Genomic DNA, 20,107 nt, shown 5'->3' with positions numbered 1-20,107 from the left:
AGAAAAGGAGGGATTTTTTTTCCCAGCAGTGTTCATCAACCCATGGTTCACTGACTTTTTGGAGACTCTTTTGGAGTTCCGTTCCTTATTGCTGCAGTAAGTAGCCCTAGCTCCTGGATCCTGACCTGCAGCAGACTTGACTTCTTGGATAGGAAAGCCTGGCTAGAGTGAGTCTGAGAACAGGGGCAGGACATAATATTTTTTATTTAGCGATTGCTACATGAGGCCATAGTATGTTTGTGTGCAAACCATAATGTAAAGAAACTACAAGACACCCTCCTTCACATTTCTGAGACTTCAAAATTTACTCCTTTTGCAAAAGGTTTGGGGCAGGAGAAAATACATTTATTGCTACTGTCTAGTTCTTAATTTATTCTTTTCTAGCAAGCTTATGGAGAGAAAAGGGTCAGGAGAGACTCGAGTCTCAAATGATTGTAGGAAAAAAGGAAAACGCCATGCTTTTATATTAGGTGTAACAAAACTCTAGTCTGTAAACCACTGGTGATTAAAAGTGACTACCAGATTTGCAAACAGCTGCCACAGTTTCTAAATATATGGGTGACACTGCTTCTCAGATATCACCGTATGGTAATTGTTGACAAGTGCTGGCTTTCAAAATAGTAACTATCTGACAGTGTTTAAATTCTCAGGGGATTTTATTTATTTTCATTTACGGGCTGTGAATGATAATATAAAGTAGTAGCATCACTGACAATCATCTCAACAGAACTAGGATCATCAGTGATTTCATTTCACAGAAAGACTTTCCTAAGCAATTATTCCATACACATTCCCTCTTGACAGCAGGAGAAAAAACAGACACACAACCCCCTCACTCCAGGCCATTGTTCAAGGTCATTTTTAACAGACATTTTGGCAGCAAGTCCAGGGTTCCTTTTCTTAAAGAAAAGTTTTAACTTGCTGAAGAAAGCTGGTATTGAATTACTTGTTTAGAGGGTGGGCTGCAAGATGATGATTTTATATAGCCTGCCACTGCAAGCTTGGGAAGGGCTAGAAACATCTGGTTAGAGCAGTGCCAAGATCTCAACAGCTGAAGGTCTTAAACTCACGGCCATGCAGGCGAGTGCGGACGTGAGAGCAGCTTGTGGGGGTAAACGCTGCTCTTGTAGGAGCATGTGTGACAGTGGCAAGAATTCAAGAAGGGGCACGTACCACCAGCACGATAAAAGTCAGGTTGTCTTACTAAGCCCATTTCTTTGTTGACTCTTCAAAACACATGATCATTTTCTAAGAGGAAACTGGGAAGACAGCCATATTAAAAATTCATAGGAACTTGACTTTGTCACTTTCTGACTGTCCTTCAGGGCTCAACTATTAAGCAGACCACAATATTATTTGTATTCAAAAGCATCCTTCCCCTCATACACAAGGGGGCATTTCAGCTCTCTGAAGCTATTCACAAGACAATCTGAAACGCTGAACCACAGAACTGATTGGTGGTTTAAGGACAAAAAGGAAACAAAGACATAAAAATTTAAGTTTCGGCATTTCTACAGGTATCTGTTTTTAAAGTTCCTGAAACTGCTTATTCCCGTCACTTACAGGATTCGCAGTGGCAATGGACAAGACAGAAAAGTGACATATTTCCTTACCTAAGTCACAACCTCAGTTATCACAAACTCATTTTCCATTCTGAATGTGTCAATTTCTCCTCCTCCCCTTTCAAAACAAAAGCAAAAGCAGAAAGACTCCTTTTCTCTACCAGCACACCAAAACTCATTTAATTCTTCATTCATAACTCTTACGCCTGGGACCTGTTTCTCTCTTCTTCCCAGGATTCATTTATAATAAAACCTCAGGGAAGCTCCCAATTACCAAAACATTGTATTGCTGAAATCCACTTTCTCTTCTCTTGCTGTTACTCACAGTGAACGTGAACCAGTTTATACCGTTTAAGTCTGGCACATAAAAGCCTGTAGACCAGCCTTTCGTTACACAGCAAGCAGTCAGGCATACAAGTAGTCTTCATAAACATTTCCCCTTTTGAAATGGGGGCTGAGAAAAAAGGAGAGTAAAATAAAACCACCACAAAAACAACCACAAGACATAAGAACAACCCCACTCCCCCTGAAAATTTCAGTTCCATATTCCGTTCAGCTCACTACAATCTTAAAAGTGGGTATCCCCAAGCCTCAGGTCCCAGGAAAAAGAAAAATGGGTATAAGGAATTCTGTGTTGTGTCTATGCACAGCCTATACAGTGGCGTTACAGTTTTTGCTAAGAGCTGGCTGGTGATACATGGATGCAGATAAAAGACACTCTGGGGCATGATACTGTAGGAAGATTTATACCTAAGTATGTCTTTCTCCACAAATTAAGTAAGGAAGCTTTCAAATGTCTGAAACAAGCAACAGTTTAATGTTTCACAAGTGTCAGGACAGAATCAGAACAAGTTTTTAAGACGAAGCGAGTTTCATAAGGGAATGGAAAATATGCAGGATATAGGACAAAGCTCTTTTCGAAAACTAAAACCATATGCCATGTTAAAGTTTTAGTTACACGATTCAGAAGTAATAACTACAGGATATGTTAAGAACAAAACGTAGTGAAGTGTTGGCAGCTCTTTACAGACCTAACATTGTTTATCTCAGACCACACTTGCTTTGCAGCAAGTTTCATAGCATAAAAATGAGAGAATGTCATAAAAAAAGGGGTATGACCAGTTCAAAAATTAGGAAGGGTTTGGTTGAGCGTCACAAATACCACTATGTTCCAAACGGGTGACTCTGGTAGCACTCTGGGTATATGTCTGCATTGGAAACTGCAGGGGAACAGACCACAGTAAATCATTTGCTGCAGCTAGACTGCCTCCGGTATCCAAGCTAGCTCATTTCTAGAGCTAACCAGTATCCTTAAACTACACTATATTCTATGCAATTAGCTTTTGACTATAAAAACAGTTAAAGTCTTCCATTTGTTGTGTAAACTTACCTCACCACACCCTTGCAGCATTGGAGCTAAGCAGCTGGTACATCTAACAAAAGGAGCAGAAAATGCCAATTGTTGGGTTTTTGCTCTCCCCGCTGCCCCAAATCCCCACGCTTATGAATACCATACTACCAACATATACAATTACTGATATCAAATAAAGTTGTTCCAGAGTGCAGTTGAAGTACCAATGGCTCAGAGAGACTAGGTGACTACCATAATTTACACATAGTGTACTTTCAACACCCATGAATGTAGGACTAAGTTTTAGACAAGTGATATGTTCTGATTTTTTTTTAATTTCTAAAATCTCCCTACATATCCTTTGTGTACAACCATAGCTGCTGAAAAAGTAAGCTTACATGCTTAGAAGTTCTCTGGTGGGAACAAAAGTTTTTAGAAAATACTGTATACACAACATTCATGGCCTTCTTCTATGGGCTTCCAAAGCGATTACTTATTTGCAAAGGCAGTACACTAAAAAAAAAAAAAAAATATCACTAACGGTTTCTATTTTAAGGCAACCTCAAGCTGTGTCATTTCAAGTGCATTTTGCCTCACACACTGCAGAGGACCTACAGATGTTCCCATTTGAGGTGTGTCAATGTTTGGAATCTGTCAGTATACAATTTACTTGGAAGATGTTTCTTTCTCTCTTTTTTTAAGGCCTCATCTAAATTTTTTGGTTCGTTTTAAATAAAAGTATTGCATTTTACTCAAAAATCAAAATGCAAAGTATGAGAGGAAGATGTAGTGAAAAATTCCTTGCATTTGCTGAAACAGAGCAAGAAGCTAACCTGGCGCATGATGGAGTTGAGACAACAGCTTTGCTAGTTCTTCAGTGGTTTCCAACTACACAAAGGAATTTCTTTCAAGTCAGACAGTCGTGCTAGATGACCACAAACATCAGCCCAGTTTCCACTAAGCCATCATTTTTTCTAATGTCTAGAAGAAGTTTATTAGAAGCAAGTTTTCACTTGCAGGAGATAGATGCATATCATTAAATACACCTGAGATGGAGCAATCTCATTTTCAGTAAAAATTTACAAGGTTTCAGATATCGGGATTCTTAAAGAGAGTCTAAAGCTCATTCTGTGAACTGCACTGAAATGACAGAACAATTCTTTACACAGCTTCACCCAGTAAAAAGATATTTTTTTCTAATAAGGCATTAAGTTAGTTTACTCTTTATGATCCCTTCTACCATGCTATCAAACTTTCTCACTTCTATCTCCTGCTCTCATTTCCAATTTCTGCGCACCTCCGGTTCTATTTGCTCCAGTCCGCACTGGCAGAATGCAGTCACTGACAGTTTACCGCCTGCCTGCAGATACAGTTTCATGACCGAAACTATTCGGGTACATCCAACAATGCTGTTACACAGCTGAAGGATCCTTAGGCAGAAGGATCTGGAAACCACTGAGAACAGTAAATGGCATCTCATCAAACTGATGGTATGGCAGAGACTACCAAGTTTCTATGTTCACATTTTAGTCCAAAACTGCAAAAGACTTACAGTAAATGAATATTCAAATACATATTATCCCTTCAGATACTCGTACTCACTTCTATAGTTATCAAGTGTAACATTTCACCAGATACAAAGCTTCAATCTAGGCTCTAATAATCTTCATACGCTGTGCTAGCCAGGCTTCTTCTCTCCTTTTCAGATGAAATCGAGTTACTTGCACAGCTCTTTAGAAGATAAAGTGTCTAAGACACATGGCTTCTCATGGTCCAAATCTTAGCAGATTTTAATGCCACTGATGTAATATTCTGGAGAATCGAGTATGTCTCAGTTTTGGTTTTAGTCAGACTTATCCTTTTTCTTTCCTGTTAAAGGCACTTTACTTGCAACAGCAGATCCTACAGCTGTAACACCTCCAGCTACAGCAGAAACACTTCCTTTGACTAGCCCCACTCCCACTGAAGGCACAGATGTGACCGCTGTTTTCGTAATTTCCAAGCTCTTCCCTCCAATCCAAGCAACACCCCCAATCGTGGCACCAACAGCTCCCTTTGTGACACTGAAGAGGCCACCAGTCACACGAGAAAGCATGCCAGGCTGCTGCTGCGGGTGGTCTTTTAATGAACCTAAGGGAGGAAACAACAAGCAAATCAATCACAGTGCTACGATTAAAGCATTTTCAAAAGAAAAGTGTTCCTAAGTATTTACTTTTCTAGCCTAACAGCCACTGCACACAGCATATACCTACCTTGCAGGCTACTTTTCTTGGATGCTCATACACCACCATAGTTCCAAATAAGAAAACACACTTTGTTGCAGCAAGACATACCTCAATGCTGTTTTAGAACACACCAATCAATACTGAGCATACAAATATCAGGCATACAGCTCCCAGATGGTCTTATGTGATAAACTTCTGTCCTCTGTATGCACCACTACCTTCCCAGACTTTGGACAGTCTCATGGCCAAATTAGCCTCATTTCTGGACTTTACTGGGGGGGGGGGGGGGGGGCACACCCTCCTATTCCCCCATTCCTAATATTAAGAGTTAGCCCACAGAGTGGGGGACACTCCCAAAAGCAGCAGCACTACCTTGCTGTTCAAATCTCTAAGGAAGGACTGGAAAAAGTTTCCTGGAGAAGCAGAGCCAAAAGGTTTACTAAAAAAAGAGCTGTTCTTTGAAAAGAGCTCACCTTGAGACAAAGTTGCTTCTTTCCTTAAGTAATCACTGTTTCGAAGATGTGTTTACAAGGGTTGTGTGCAGGTGTCAGGGAAGAGGGAAAGAAGGTTACAAACAAGAGAGCAGAGGAGTCAAAAGAACTGCGAGAAGGACAAAACTGATGTTAACTCTTCACTGTACCAGCTCCTTTCTTCATCATGTACACAAACTTAATTTTCTTCCAAAAAGGCCTTTTCTGTAAGGCCTTGGATACAGAGGGGGAAGGGGGGGGAGGAGAGGAAGTCCAATGGCCAAATAAGCTCATTAAATACCGAAAGTGGTCCCTACAGACATTAACTACAGCAAGAGTTACAGGCTCCCAACAGAAGTCCCAATATCATGCACAAAATCAAATCTCAAACCATAGGGTATCTGCATGTTATTGACCACATATATATGGGTTTTTTTTCTCTTTTATGTTATGTTTAACCTGCATTTTGCACAATTTCTTGTTATATGCTGCACAAGTCAATTCCTATTCCATGTTTATGGTACAATTACATAGCCAGAAAGTAATAAAGTAATTGACTCCCAGAATTAGCCACTTCGCCTTCTAATAGTAATTACTTCGTATTTCTAAATGTGGGCTTCAAAATCCTAGAGATACACACGCACCTTGCCTCTAAACAGAATTAAGACTGCAACGCCATGCCCTACTACTGCATAAACATCATCTCATGTTCAAAGAGGAAACAGGAAGATGAAACAGTATGCTAATATTGTATTTAAGCACACAAGAAAGTATCACTTACTGCACCTATAAACCAGTAGCCCCGACACATGTTTATCTGCAAGGTATTTTCAATGGGACCCTTGAGAAATCTCTGGTCCTCATTGTACAGGAAAGTGTTTTTCAGCTCCTGTCTTGTCAATTCCTCACCAACCCCAAACACTTCTTAAAGTGTCAGAGACACCCATGGCAAGAGCCAGCCAATTAACACAAATATAGTAAGAGTTCTACAGCTTTTTGTATTTTCTAGCTACCTGTAGATGTCATATGGGATTCCCCTTTCTTAGGGGAAAAACAACAGAAGGAACCAAGAAAAGAGCAAGTAGAACCACAGTGGGCAGAGCTAGGGAGGAAACAAACATGAAATAAAAAGGTGATGGAGTCAGCAGCAGAAAGAACATGCTTGGAAGAGGACAAGGAGTCTGGAGAGGCAGGGGAAAAGAAAAATCAGATCTAGATCCACCAGACACCTCTATCCAGCCCCTGCCAGTGCATTCACTCTGCACTGCGACATGCCTTAGCAGGACCAGCAGAACAGGTCTCTCTCTCCAGTGCCCTGACTGCTGACAACTCGCATTCAGAGGACAGTTTCCAAGAGCCACCTCCCAGCACTCATCATCTACAAGATGAAAACTAGGGTGAACAACTTCATGAACCTCCAACAAGTCAGTAATAATGCCAGGACTGTCCCAAGACTCAGAATTCATTAAAAAAGTGCAAGTTGGGAGTTCCTATGTGTGTGCCTGAAGTAATTCAAACAAAAGATGCCACCTAAATGAGAGAATTTCTTACAAGTTTGTCAAAAAGAAAAAAGTATACAGAGGAACAGTGCAGCTCAAGGGAGCAAAAAAATACTAAAAATGCTTCCAGCTTACACTATCTCTCATTTAAGAAATTGATACAGATAACGGAAAGGGTCATGGAAACTAGAAACAGAATGGACAGCTTTTTACTTAAACCCTTGCTGGTTCATTCTAGGCCAGCAGCTTTCAGCTCTGGAGATGTCCACATCTCCAGCAAAAATGCATTGCTGACATAAACAGAAATCAGAATTTCTATTTACTTACAGAAAGCCTTTAAACAATCACTCTTAAAAGAGGAGTATATACAGCCTGGTATAAAATCCACTATCTAGGTATTACTCATGAGAGGATTCTTGTCACCAGACTTACACACCTTGTAAAAAATTTGGTCAGACTGTGTTTCACTTCCACCTAACTGGATCACTATCATCAGGGTGAATGGGAGTAAAGTTTTATCCCATTGAATTCTAAGAGCTGATTTCAGTGAATCAGATCTGACATTAGCAAGAAAGGACCCATCACAGCTAAGTTAAAAAAATAACAACAGAGAACAAACAAAAGTAATCTTGACATGTTTTTTTCCCTCACATTACTTCAGGTAGCCAATCCTTTGACATCATCTACTCTGTTTCACGAGCATAAATACTGACTGCAACTCGGTGTATTAATAACTTCTGGTGATGGCTGACACATTCTCATTTCATTCCTGTTTGCACTGCCCATGAGATATAGTAAATGCTCGCAGCTGCAATGAGTTTTTATTGCCAGCTGATTTCTATTCTAGGATATGCATGCCTGGTCTTGTTTCTAACCAGTATGAGAAAAAAGGTAAAACAGATCATTCCTAAATCTAGGGAGAAAATGACACAAGTTCTCTGTTCAGGGGTTGGCTCTACCATGCCACCTTGCAGCCAGCTTCCTGCTGAAGAGTCCAACAGCGAACAAGAGTTTGAATGAACGTAGGTGGCAAAGGCTGGTGCCACTTGCAAAGCAGAAAATAAAGCATTAGAATAGCACTACTCATAGAAAGCATAAGCACAAAAGCTGCTTCTACATATGTATTTCTTTAAAACCTTTGGGCACCAAGCTTGTCGAGTGTGATTTGGACAAACTGAAACTATTTATATCTTTACGGAAAACTGCAAATTGGTTTTGGAACTGAGCCTTTCCTCTAAGGATTTTTTTTGGCAGCCTGTTCAGAGAGCTGATCTTGCCAGCATTGAACTGGTAGCCTTCCATCCACATTTGGCCATCTTTATGATGGTGTAAGCATATTGCATACGAAGGCCTCATATGACATTTAAAACAGGGATGTTCAAGGGCATGCCAACATTTTAACTAAACTGATAAGGCTTGAAGAGTGCATGTGAAGCAGGATCAAAAGAAAAAAGCCTCTTCAAGGATGGAGTTTCCATTAAGATGAGCTGTGTTTCATTCTATTCCCTCTTAACCACACCAACTTGCTCCATTTAGACTTCATATTTAAACTGGTCATTGTTATACTGAAAGAAGATACTGTGCAGAAGAAAATCAGTCTTAATTGTTCACAAATTTTAAATAAAACCTTGCAATACCTAGTGATGATCAGACTCTGCTGTTATGCTTTGATTCTGGACAACCTGCTGAATATTCTAGGAAGATAAAAAACGCCCACTTGTTTCACTGCCTTCCTCAAGAAAGAATCAGTTGTATTTACCAGTCAAACCACTGTTCACTTTCTATGTGAAGTTTAACATGTTAAAATACAATTCAATCTTTAAGGAAAAAAACAAAGCTTCCCCCAAAACACCCTTAAAAATTAGATTTGAAGATAACACACATTAGGGCATAGTTTCCAACCTGACATTTGCTTTCAGAAATGCTTCTGGGATCTTGACAACCCTGTAAGAGCTTACAAAGAAAAATTTCTGTCCTCACACCATGACACTGTAACAAGTTCAAGTATAGCAGAGCTTAAGAACCACTGTGCCACAAAAATCTATTTCTCCCTTTTCTATCATCCTCTTGTACTTAGGTTTACTGCCCAATAGTTGTTAAGAATACAGTGAGCTATTCCACTTCAATCCCTTCTGCTACAGTTAGTGGATAATACTGTTGTTCAAGTGAAGTAAATTGTTCAGTTATACAACATACAAAAGCTGAGGAAAAAAAACTCCAAACCAACCAACAAACAGAGCTTTAAAGGGTCATAATAACAGAATCATAGAATCATTCAGGTTGGAAAAGACCCCTGGGATCATCGAGTCCAACCATCAGCCCTACTCTACAAAGTTCTCCCCTACACCAGATCCCCCAACATCTCATCTAAACAACCCTTAATAATAAATTAATAATAATAAATTGAAGAGCAATGAACCGAGAGGAATCGTGACTCACTGACCTCTACATCCAACACATTTGGTCTTAAAGCAAGAGAAGACAGAACACAGACAACCTATGTGCCAAGAATGGCTTTTGATCTAGCATGCTTCAGCCACATTATACGAGCAGGATTCTTCACAGTCCCACTGTCCCACAGCCTGGAAGGGAACTCTGCTCATTTGCAACACCATTTCCTCTACAGATCTAATAACCAATTTAAGATTCATTTGGTTCAGGAGACCAAGATGCCACTGCATTAATAAAGTCAAGCGTGCATTTGTTTTTACAAAACCATGAGATTAAGTCAACATTTCAAATCACAGTTAATCATGATGGAAAAGGGTCTCCAAAAGAATAAACTTCCATATATCTTTAAACATATCCTGTTTAAAAGTCACAAGCACTATGAACTCAGCAAGGTCTCCAAAAGTGAAGCTGGGCTCTTTCCATCTCACATAATGAACAGCAGAATTAAATACCTGTTGGACCAATTCGCATCTCTGGAAACTAATCTGCAAATTATGTCCTTCAGTATCTCCCCAACTTCTCCGTAATTTATCAGTACAGTTGTTCACCAAGTTATATTCAGTGGCCTTACTGTAATTAGGAAAATGCAAAAGTGAACAATAATCCAGGCCCATCCCATCCCATCCCAGGGTTGGCTGGCTCACTGTTACTTAAATGAAAGTTCAAGTGTTCAGCTTGCAGATCCAATTTTTTAAGAGATATCTGAACTTCTGTGAATTTACTTGATATTATGAAAACTAATACATACCTTCTGGTGGTTCATCATGAAGGTATGATGGGACTTCCTGTTGATTTTTATCCGTTTGATTCATTATTGCCTAAAAAAGAAAGTCACATATGCTGTACATTTTGTCTGGCAAAGCATAAATGTAATAATCCACGAATCCAAAATTCATGTAGCTGCAAGTTCCATAGAAAAGGAAGTTCTTTTTCATTATTAGATACACTAACAGCTCCTGCCAAACTACTGCTATTTCATTATCAGACTGTGCTTTTGTATTGTTCAACCAGACTTAGTACTTGAAAAAGGAGCCTCCACCAGGTCAGCAGGCTTGGTGAGAGCTGCCACCCCACATTAAGTGTATCTCAAACTTAAAAAGCAATTGGGAAGAAAACCAGTATGAAAAACAAAACGGCCACTGTCATACAACAATTTCTGTTTATGTACTAAAAAAAGCAAAGCCCAGTGATCACAGAGGTGGTTGGCACTAAAAAAACAACAGCAGCATGCCTGTAAGATCTGTTAGTACCTGGAAAGTGGTACTTTAAAGAAACAAGTCCTTGCAGCAGAATTTGAATAAATGCCATGAAAACAAGATGGAAGAAATGCAATGAAAACGCTCCATTTATCTTGTAACAGTACTGCATACACGGTGTGGTGATAGCAACAGAACGAGACTGTTTTAACTCTGCACAAGCTTTCCAATTAAAACATTTCAGAAAGAAGGTTTCTTTACACCAGAAGTTGTTTCCTAGAGCAGTAGTCCCTGATGGTGAGGGGAAGCACAGGAGAAAGCTCAAATGAGCAGCGCTGCTTACTGCATTTTCCCTTTGGAGGGGAAGAAATCAGTGTCTAGCCCAGGCTTCCCTCACGCTTTCCTCCCTGACCAAAGGTGCCTTGGTGCTAAGTCCTGCCTCCTTCTCTGAGCCCTCCTGCCAATCCTGCTGTCCCTCCTCAGCAGCCACTGAGGTCAGGAAAAGGAGAAAGAAAACCACGTTCCATTATACTACTCAGCATCCTTCTATCTTCCTGCCAGTGACTTCTTAGTTCCTTTCTCCCTACACATATACACAAGCCTTTAAACCATTTAATTTCTTCCAGGAGTCACCGACCACCACAAAAATAATTCCAGCCTGTCTTGCCAGGCCCAGATCTCTCCATACCTCCTCCGGGTGACAAAGCAGTGGCTGGCATCTGAAGAAGGGATGAGGAGGCAGAAGCAGAACTTAAGGGTGGGAAGACTCACCTGGAAAACAACAGCTCAAACCCTCACAGTATAATTATGAAGTCAAAATATCACAGTAAAAACCAGCACCCACACACTAAATGATAGATCTTTGGATGCGAAGCAAATCTAAATTGAATATTAAAGAGTCCTTGCAATCAGCACTAAGGGTATCAGCTCACGACTCAGAAAACAGGTGCCTTTACACAAGAAGCTGAACAGGAAAGCAAGGAATAAAACCTACTACAAGGATGGCTGATTTGATGGCAGTGCTGAACAAATACCTCTCAAAAGCCAGAAAAGCAGATGTGAAAGCTAAGAAACAGGAAAGTGAATAGAATAGCAACATATCAAGATGGATGTAGTCCAATGCATGAGGGCTAAAAGGGCTAATTTGAGAAAGTATCAATTATAGAATTCCTTGTTATTTTATTTAATCACAGGTTAGTAAGTCAAGGGGAAAAAAAAGAAAGAAAAAAGAGCCCAACCAATCACAGGGAGCAACTAAGGGCCATCAGGTTCTGAGAAAGGACTGGATTCGGGTACTACACAACTTCTTTACATTCATCTAACACAAGCTGGAACACACACAAGGATTTCATCCTCACTATGTGAAGTTACATGTAGGTTGTTGCTTTTTTTTCAACTTGAAACAAAAATATCAAGCACTGTAAGAAAGAAAAGGCAGATGCTGTAAGAAACTGACAGGACTGACATTATTTGATCAAAACATCTGTACACAGATGAAGCAACTATACTTCTACTTACCATGTGGCCATTTTGTTTAAGATGATTACTCCATCAAGAATTTTGAAGAAGTTTATTTGCTGCATTAGGGAAGGTACTAAAAAAAGTAAAATAAAAGCCCCAACCTAGCAAGTCTTACTTGAAACAAAGGAATAAAAAAGTGACCAAAACAGTTTTAAAGCAGACTCAAGGGAGACAAATGAGTTAAGCCAGAGATAAATTAATTTTCATAAAGAACTACCTCCACTAATATATTTGTATCTAACTGGCACGTAAGTCCCAAAAGAAACCCAGATGAAACTGCTTGAGCTTCCAAAAAAGTTTCTGTCAACAATTCCTCATAAGAGGCTCAGAAAAGTTATTTATCTTATGAGGAAAGACAAAATAATGTCAGGGATTATCAACAAGTTCAGAGGGGAGCTGGAGCACGTTACCATTTTTGAACATAGCAGAACACTAAGAAAGTGTCACAAGGCTCCACAGAAGTTTTAGTATTTTCTGCTATTAAGAAGGTATTGGACACAGCAGCACTGTCAGCAGACACAGCCCTGATGAAGTACGGAGGATCTATTGTGCTAGGCATCATGTAAGTATTTAAGACGAGACCTGTCCAATGGAAAGAGCCAGACTGACAAACAGCACAAGTAAAAGATGCTTTCATAACTCTCCATAATCTAGTTTAGGCCACTGTCAGATTTGCTTGCAGTTCCTGCAAGACTAAATGAGCAAAGCAATGTATTGGCAGGGGAGTTTCACAGCAGAGTTTCTAGTTTAAAGTATTAAAAAAAAAAAAGCATATGAAAATCACAGCACTACATAAAAAAAAAAGTGGTAAGATTAGGTATTCCCTCCCCCTACTACCTTCCCTAGAACCTCAAGGTTACATAAATCTTGACCCCCAGCTACTTTTAAAAAGTTAGACAACAATATGACGCAATATATCACTTACACGCAATGATTTAACGCACTGGCAACTCCTTCTAAACCTCAGAAATACTCCGCTCTCTTACAACTGCATGGACCACAGTGGTCTTACCTTCCACAGCTCAGGCACTGGTAACCTCCTGATCCCAGAAGCCAAGGGCGTACTACACAGGACTGAGAAGAGCAGCTAAGGGAATTAAGCCACTGTTGTGGGACTGAATTTGTTCTACACAGAGGGGAGCCTTCAGGGGTCCGCAGGTCAGGAAGTTGAAAACTACTGTATCATCTGTGGTTCTACAGGTACCTGGAAGCACTCCAGGGATGCTGCAAGAGATGTGCCTAACCAGCTTGTGCTAGGTTTTACTCACTATTCTACTACATCAGTGCAAGTGAAAACAGAAATCAGATCACTGTCAGAAAAGGCTCAGAACTTGACCCGAAACAGAACTTGGTACACAAGAGCTCACAAAGTGCAATTCAAGTCCTTTTATTTTTCTGTAGAAGCTCTCCAGTGAATCACAGAATCAAGACCAAGATCCAACAAAGGACTTAAGCAGAAAATTTTAAAGGTATCTAGGTTACAGCCTACATCATGCATCCTTGTAGCCAATTTAACACATCAGGAGACTTAAGAGCCTCTGAAAAGTGATCCAAAATCCTATGTGCTAAAAAGGGTATATTACAACTGCTGAGCAGGAAATACTAGGCACAGGAGCATGTCTTAAACCTGGCTCCCCTCCAGAGATTTAAGGTATTTCTATTGACTGGAGGTCAAAGGCCTGGAATAACTGCTTGGTGGCAGATAACTTCATCCAGTCTTCAGAAAAAAGAGGGCAGGAATATAATTTTTTTCTTCAAAAACTGTAGTTAGAAAAGCAGAAACCACCCGCTATCTTTTACGTAATACCATCAAGGTGAAAGCACTCACAGTTCAATGCCTCCTTTGTCTAGTAAGGTCCAAGCTCGTATGTCCCACGTCGCAGGAGTTGCCTGGTCACCAGACTGTAGTGTATCCTAAGGGAGGTTCCTCTCCACCCTCCCCGCTGAAGGTGTGTCCCCAGAAAGAAGAAGAAAGCAAAATTCGTGAGACCCAGTAAGAGATTACAACTCAGCTAACACTTCAGGCACTGATCTGGAAGTGCAAGGATTTGTGTGGAGAATTAGGTCACTCAGACATGGTATTGATTAAGGAACTTTGGAAACTTAAGATGGAAGCTACAGATTCAAAGTCCTCTATGCCCTTAATCATTAGTCACAATTATTACTGATATTGCAAGCGCATACAGCAAGGCAAAGCTTTATCAGAAGCCTGAACTTTGGAACTTTTCTGATACGTTTTTCAGAATCTTCTTCAAAGTATGCTAAGATTGGCCAAAAAAAAAGAAGGGAGAAAGCAAGCAAGTAGATCTTTGGCATTTTCATCCTGTGATGCCAAATTCAGAGTGTCTTGTGTCACCGGGGAGAAGTCTCCAGCTTCATTTAACACCTGCATTAACTGATCACATGGAATGAGGTAGGACCTATGAGTCCTGGCAGAACTCATACAGACATTCATGAAGCATACATCTCACATCAGTGGCACTCTCCACTTTTCTTCTTCATCTGTGCAGATGAATACGTAAGCTTTGTGTTCTCGTATGCTGAGAAGCGAAAGCAAACCCAGATCTTAAAAGATACTTCACAAAGGGACACCTGTAAACTACTTTCTGTTCTTTTTCCCTGTGTGCTTATAAGGGTGCTTAGTCATTCAAGAGATAATGGATAACTTCTCCTATTTTTTAATAGCACATTAAAATATGTATCAACCTTTACACTTTAAAAAAAGTCACTCAATTTGATTTAAAGAAGAAAACACACTTTCATATTGTCAGAATATGAAATATATAGGAAACTTCAAAGTTTTACACAGCTGTAAGGAAAGAAATTGTTTAGATGAGAATTTTTAATTCAAGAGCTATCTATAACATTAACACTGTTATAGGACCCTCAATGAAAGTGCTAGGAAGCTCTGGAGGTAACGGTAGAGCCGCACATTAATTCACATCAAAGCTGATTAGAATAAAACTCTCTCACCAAATATATTCCTTAGTGAAGATTTCTAGTCATTTGTTTCCACAAAAGTTTTCTGCATACACCTACGAGAAAAATAGAAGGTTAATGACATCTTACGGAACAGTGCTACTGTCACATCCCTGCCACGGGTATACGGCGGGAATTATAAATACAAAGCCCCAGGGGGGCAGAGAAGCACACCCAGCATGGCCTTAAGACGCCAAAATTTTATGAGATTTATCTCACCAAAACACCGATTCCTTCTGTGTGCTTGGGCAATGGAGATAATTTTACTTGCTCCGTATGCTGTCATGAGGATTACTACAAAGCGTGGTAACCAATGTTAAGACACAACCTCTCCTTAACAAGCCTGCAGTTCTTGGACAGCAATTTGCGTAAAATTTCAGCCTTCCATTGAGAAGTGGGCTCTAACCATTACAGACGTGTGTGCAACTTCCTGAGCTTCAGATGATGCTCTTGATGTCTTTCTGACTTTACAAACAAAAAGCCCTACTGTTCCAGCACAGCAAACCTGGCCCAAGCAGCAGCCAGTAAAGACTGGCTTGTTTCAATGCCACTACTCAGATATTTGCGGGCAGCAACAAAACTACCCAAGGATGGGGCCAATTTCAGTTGGCAGCGTAACGCTGCTCCAGAAGGCTGCAGCAGCAGCAGACAGTGCTGGAACTATTCACCTGACGGAACTGCAAACAAACTGATCGCCTCGTCTCAGTCCACCACAAAAAAATTATCTTCCTTCTGCCCACCAGTTATGCAGTTAGAAAGCTTGGCTACAGAGCTGATGGAAAACAAAACAACCCTTGCCACGTGCATGGCTCTCCTTCCCCTCTTTCAGCGGCTGCAGCAGATTTCAGAATGAACCTGATGTCTTTCATGTACATGAAAAAAAATTCTTTTCAGGGATGGTACTTTAAGAAATACATTTTGGGAAGAGTAACAGTGCTCTACTCTCCAAATTAAACAAGGAAATAAGCATGAAGCCAAAAAGGTAATTCCACTCATGGCTGCTCTTCAGGATACTGCTCCAAGCTGCACAAGCAACCCCTGACTATCTGTTTCCCTGCTTTATGCCTTGGATTGGGGCTTGTAACGTGTTACAAGTAAGAGTGCTCAGTGCTGTTAGTTCTCTCAGACATAACCATCAGAGCACAGCCGATACAGAAGTGTGTTTTTCAGTTAGTTAATGCAAGGGAGACAGTTGACTGAGCTTCTGCAAGAAAAGAGTCAACACTAACAGCACTAAAGTAAAAAAACAAATCCAGGCACACAGAAAGTGTATAGCTAAAAACCAAGAGCATAGCTGACATTTCAACAGGCCTTCTGTTTAAAAGCCAAGTTTCAAAATTCAGATTTATATACAAAGCAAGACTGGCTTGAAAGCAAACATGCCCATTTCAGAGGAAAAAAGACACACTTTACACGGAAAGACTACAAAAAGTTCATCAGAAGTTTCCATGTCTAAACCACAGCTTACTTTTTAAGCCTGTAGCAGGACGGGCTACAACCCTCCTCAAAAGATACCAAGTCTGCCATAAGAAATACAAACAACAGGCTCACAGCATGCAGCGTTCAACACACAGCTGGGAGGGTAATGCAACATATCTGTATTAAAAAAAGCAAACACACACACTCCACAATTAAAGGCAATAAAGGAGGCATATCTCCTTCAAAAAAACCCACAACCAACCCTTATTAATTCTGCCCAGGGCATTGCAGCATTGTATCTGCCTATATGAGAATCCAGCATTTCTCCAACACCCTCAACTAAAGTACAGATCAGCTCCAGAAGAGGCTCTAGGGCTCTAGATGTGGGCAATCAAGTTTTCTGTGAAGCAAGAATTTGCAAGATACCAAATCAAAGGCTGTGGGAACCTGAATTCCCCTTTTCTAGTCCTCCAAAACTGGTTTGTAGAAACTAAATGGTAAATTCCAGTAAGGTACAGGGCACAGCTTCAGAAAGGCCATGGAAGCTCCATTTTACCAGTCCTGTCATCCTCTGCCTTCTGCCAGCCCAGCTTTCTAAAGCAGAGCTTTCACCATTTCTTCTAATGCTTTCCCAATGCCCGAGCTCCACACTGACCTCAGCTCCCCTTTTCCAGGAGACCTACAAAACGAAAACCTGACAGTGCCTAACAGCCAGAGCGAGAAAGCAGCTGCTGAACTTCTTGCCATCACTGCTGATGAAATAATGAACTTTTTCCCCTAGCATTCACCACCTCTTTGCCGGCTCCTGCCTGATATTTAGACCCTGTTTGCTTGCCGGACAAGGACCACCTTTCAGTTTGCGCTTTTGTGACACAATCCATTTCTATACTGAGGAGGCAACACCAACTTCACTGAATGTTTAGCATTCAGCTTAATAGAAAGCTTTAGGGGGAAAAAAAAAAAGCCTGGGTAGTATTTACTGAGCAGTCTTAAAATTGATGTGCGCAGAAACCAGTATTTGTGTACTAAATTAAGCTATCTTATATGTACCCTACCAATGATACAGAGCCATGCTGCCCAAAGCAATGCTCTGGACACGCTGAAGCTGGCTACGTGCACTTGGTATTTATCTTCCTCATGCAGTGACATCCTGATTCAGAGTTCTCGTTTTCAGCCCGGTTAAACGAGCAGAAGAAAGCATTTAATCGCATCCGCTGAGGCTGTCCATGAACTCTGCACAATGACCAGAACCAGCTGCACAGCTAAAATAACCTGGGTTTATTTTCAGGCTACACTACACGAACACCTAGGCTAGGTGAACGCAAAAAGCTTAGCTGCTCCCGAACAGTTTACAAAAAAAAAACCCACCCTCTTCAGATTCTACTCTTTCACGCCGGACTTGAGATAAATGGAGGAAATAAAGAGCAGGTTACTACAGGAAACATCTGAACACAGCGAAGTTTAAACAGAAGAAAAGAAAACCCCAAACAAAGCCTCTCCTGGCACGGAGAAGTTCACGGGGGAAAACAAGAGCAGCCAGGAGCGAGGCCAAGGCGAGCGCGGCTCCCCCAGCCGCCCGCCCAGGCGGCAGCTCTCCGCCACGGCCGCGGGCACCGCGGCGCCCGGCCCGGGAAGCGGGCGGCGGCGGCAGGACGCGGCAGCCGCCCCCGAGGCCGGTCCCGCACCCGAGGAAGCGCCGACTCCGGCCCGTCGAGGCCCCGCACCACTCCCCCCCCCACGGAGGGCAGACCAAGGCCCCGCAGCCCCCGCCACGTCCTCCCCCCGCCGCTACCTGCCTCCCCGGCGGAGCGCGGGAGGCGGCCCGGCCGCGACCCCCGCCCGCCTCCCCCGCCTAGCCGGCTGCGGGCACCGCCGCGCACCTCGGCGCAGGGCGGCGGCACTGACGTGGCAGCCAAGGCCGCGGCGGAGCCGCTACGGCCGGCCCGGCCCTCCCTCCCTCCCTCACGCCCCCCGGTCGGTGCCGCGGCAGGAAGCACAAAGGCGGGCGGCTGCGCCCGCCCCGGGCCGCCGGCGCGCCGGGAGGCGCTGGGGGCAGGTGGTGGCGGCGGCCCCGCTTCCCCGGGCCCGCCTCTCCCGCCGGCGGCTCCGCCGGGTCCCCTCCCGCCTCCTCCCCCAGAAGTTTCCCTTCCTCCGCGGGGAGGAAAAGAGGGGAGGCAGGAAGGGCGCTGGAGCGGCTGCTCGCCCGCCCGCCCGCCGGGCTGCCCCGGCTAACGGCGGAGCGGCCCCTCAGCCCTCCGGCACTCACCGCCCGGCGGACACGGCTCGGCTGGGCTCGGCTCCGCCGCAGACTTTACTCCTGCGCCTTTCCCCGCTGCCGACGTGGCGCCCGCCGCCGCCCGCCCCGTCGGCGCCCGCAGACCCCGCCCCAGCGCCCGGCGCGGCGCGGCCCCCTCGGCTGCCGGGGGGCGCGCAGGCGCCGCCGCTCCTCCGCCTCCCCGCCCCGGGGGCTGCCGGGGGCCCCCGCGGTATCGCCCCACGCCGCCTCCTCCTCCGGCGCCGCACGTCCCTGCCGGCCGCCCTCGGAGGGGCCCGGGCGCCCCCCAGGGCCTACGCAGGCCCCGGCCCGACCCTCGTGGCCCCGACAGGCCCGCGGGCCCTTCCTCCCCCGGGGAGCGGGGCAGGCCCGGAGACGCGGGGCCGTGGGGGTCCTGCGCTGAGCGGGGCCTTCGTGGCTGCGGGGCCGGGGCCCCGATGTGGGGGAAGATGGTAGGTAGCGGTAGGGCAGACAGAGGAGAGGAGGAAAGGGAGGATGGTCCGTGGCTGAGGTGCTGCGGGGTGCAGGAGTTCACCTTGCGGCACGCAGTTGGGCTGGGGAGCGCCTCGGCCGAGAGGTCGGGGTGCCGTCGGCTGGAAGGGGAGGCTGCAGGAGCTCCCCGCGGCGAGGAGCAGCACCGTCCTGCGAGGAGCACCGCCTGGTGCGGTGCCAGCGGCCTGGGGTGAAGCCACTACGCTGAGGCAAAGGATCTGGGTTTACGTTAAGCAGGGTTTATATCGCGCCCTTCATCCCAGATACGACCTGAGCGAGTGGAGCTACTCACGTGTGAGCTGTAGTTGTAGACATGATGGTTTAAGGGCATGGCTTTCTAGGTAACTACACCAACAAGGGTGGTTGGGGAAAGATGGGTTTTCTGGCGCTCACCCCCTTCTTTGGGACCTTTCCATGTGCATCTCTAAGGGACTTTCAAGTTTGTTAGACAAGGAAGTGTTGGATGGCCAAGGGAGAGAGGGAAGTCCCAGGTACTTCAAATGTGAGTTTAGAAACAGAGTTCCTCTCAGCAGCACAGGAATACTAAATACCCCATGAAATGCTTCGCAAGATTAAAAAAATTGGCGTAGGCAAAATACCACCCCAGCCTCGTGCTTGACTGCTGCCCTTCTGCTCCACTCTCCTCTCTACAAAAATGTGTATGGAG

At 43.6% G+C, this 20,107-nt stretch overlaps 2 protein-coding genes across 7 annotated transcripts in view; both read right to left on the bottom strand.

Annotated features, from left to right (window-relative positions):
• The window catches only part of CRY1 (cryptochrome circadian regulator 1), a 69,937-nt gene extending 50,949 nt beyond the window's left edge, over window positions 1–18,988 (bottom strand). Inside the window, exon 1 of the mRNA XM_074871927.1 lies at window positions 18,940–18,988. The gene's annotated coding sequence lies outside the window, so the exon portion shown is untranslated. The remainder of the gene's footprint in view (window positions 1–18,939) is intronic.
• On the bottom strand, window positions 2,357–19,043 carry TMEM263 (transmembrane protein 263). Of its 6 annotated transcripts, none has more exons than XM_074871930.1 (5): window positions 18,940–19,043; window positions 15,249–15,310; window positions 14,104–14,218; window positions 10,307–10,376; window positions 2,357–5,043 (listed from the first exon to the last, which is right to left on the bottom strand). In XM_074871930.1, exons 4-5 carry the CDS (start codon window positions 10,368–10,370, stop codon window positions 4,757–4,759), a joined length of 351 nt encoding a protein of 116 aa, XP_074728031.1. In that variant the 5' UTR covers window positions 10,371–10,376; window positions 14,104–14,218; window positions 15,249–15,310; window positions 18,940–19,043; the 3' UTR covers window positions 2,357–4,756. The 6 variants fall into 6 exon arrangements, with proteins under 6 accessions (XP_074728031.1, XP_074728032.1, XP_074728033.1 ...); XM_074871931.1 differs by lacking the exon at window positions 18,940–19,043 and adding an exon at window positions 18,470–18,546; XM_074871932.1 differs by lacking the exon at window positions 18,940–19,043 and adding an exon at window positions 18,466–18,490.
• Window positions 19,044–20,107: the final 1,064 nt, after the last annotated feature.

The sequence above is a fragment of the Strix uralensis genome, chromosome 5 (genome assembly GCF_047716275.1).
Source record: "Strix uralensis isolate ZFMK-TIS-50842 chromosome 5, bStrUra1, whole genome shotgun sequence".
Classification (NCBI taxonomy): Eukaryota; Metazoa; Chordata; class Aves; order Strigiformes; family Strigidae; genus Strix; species Strix uralensis.
This window is presented reverse-complemented; position numbering and strand designations above follow the sequence as displayed.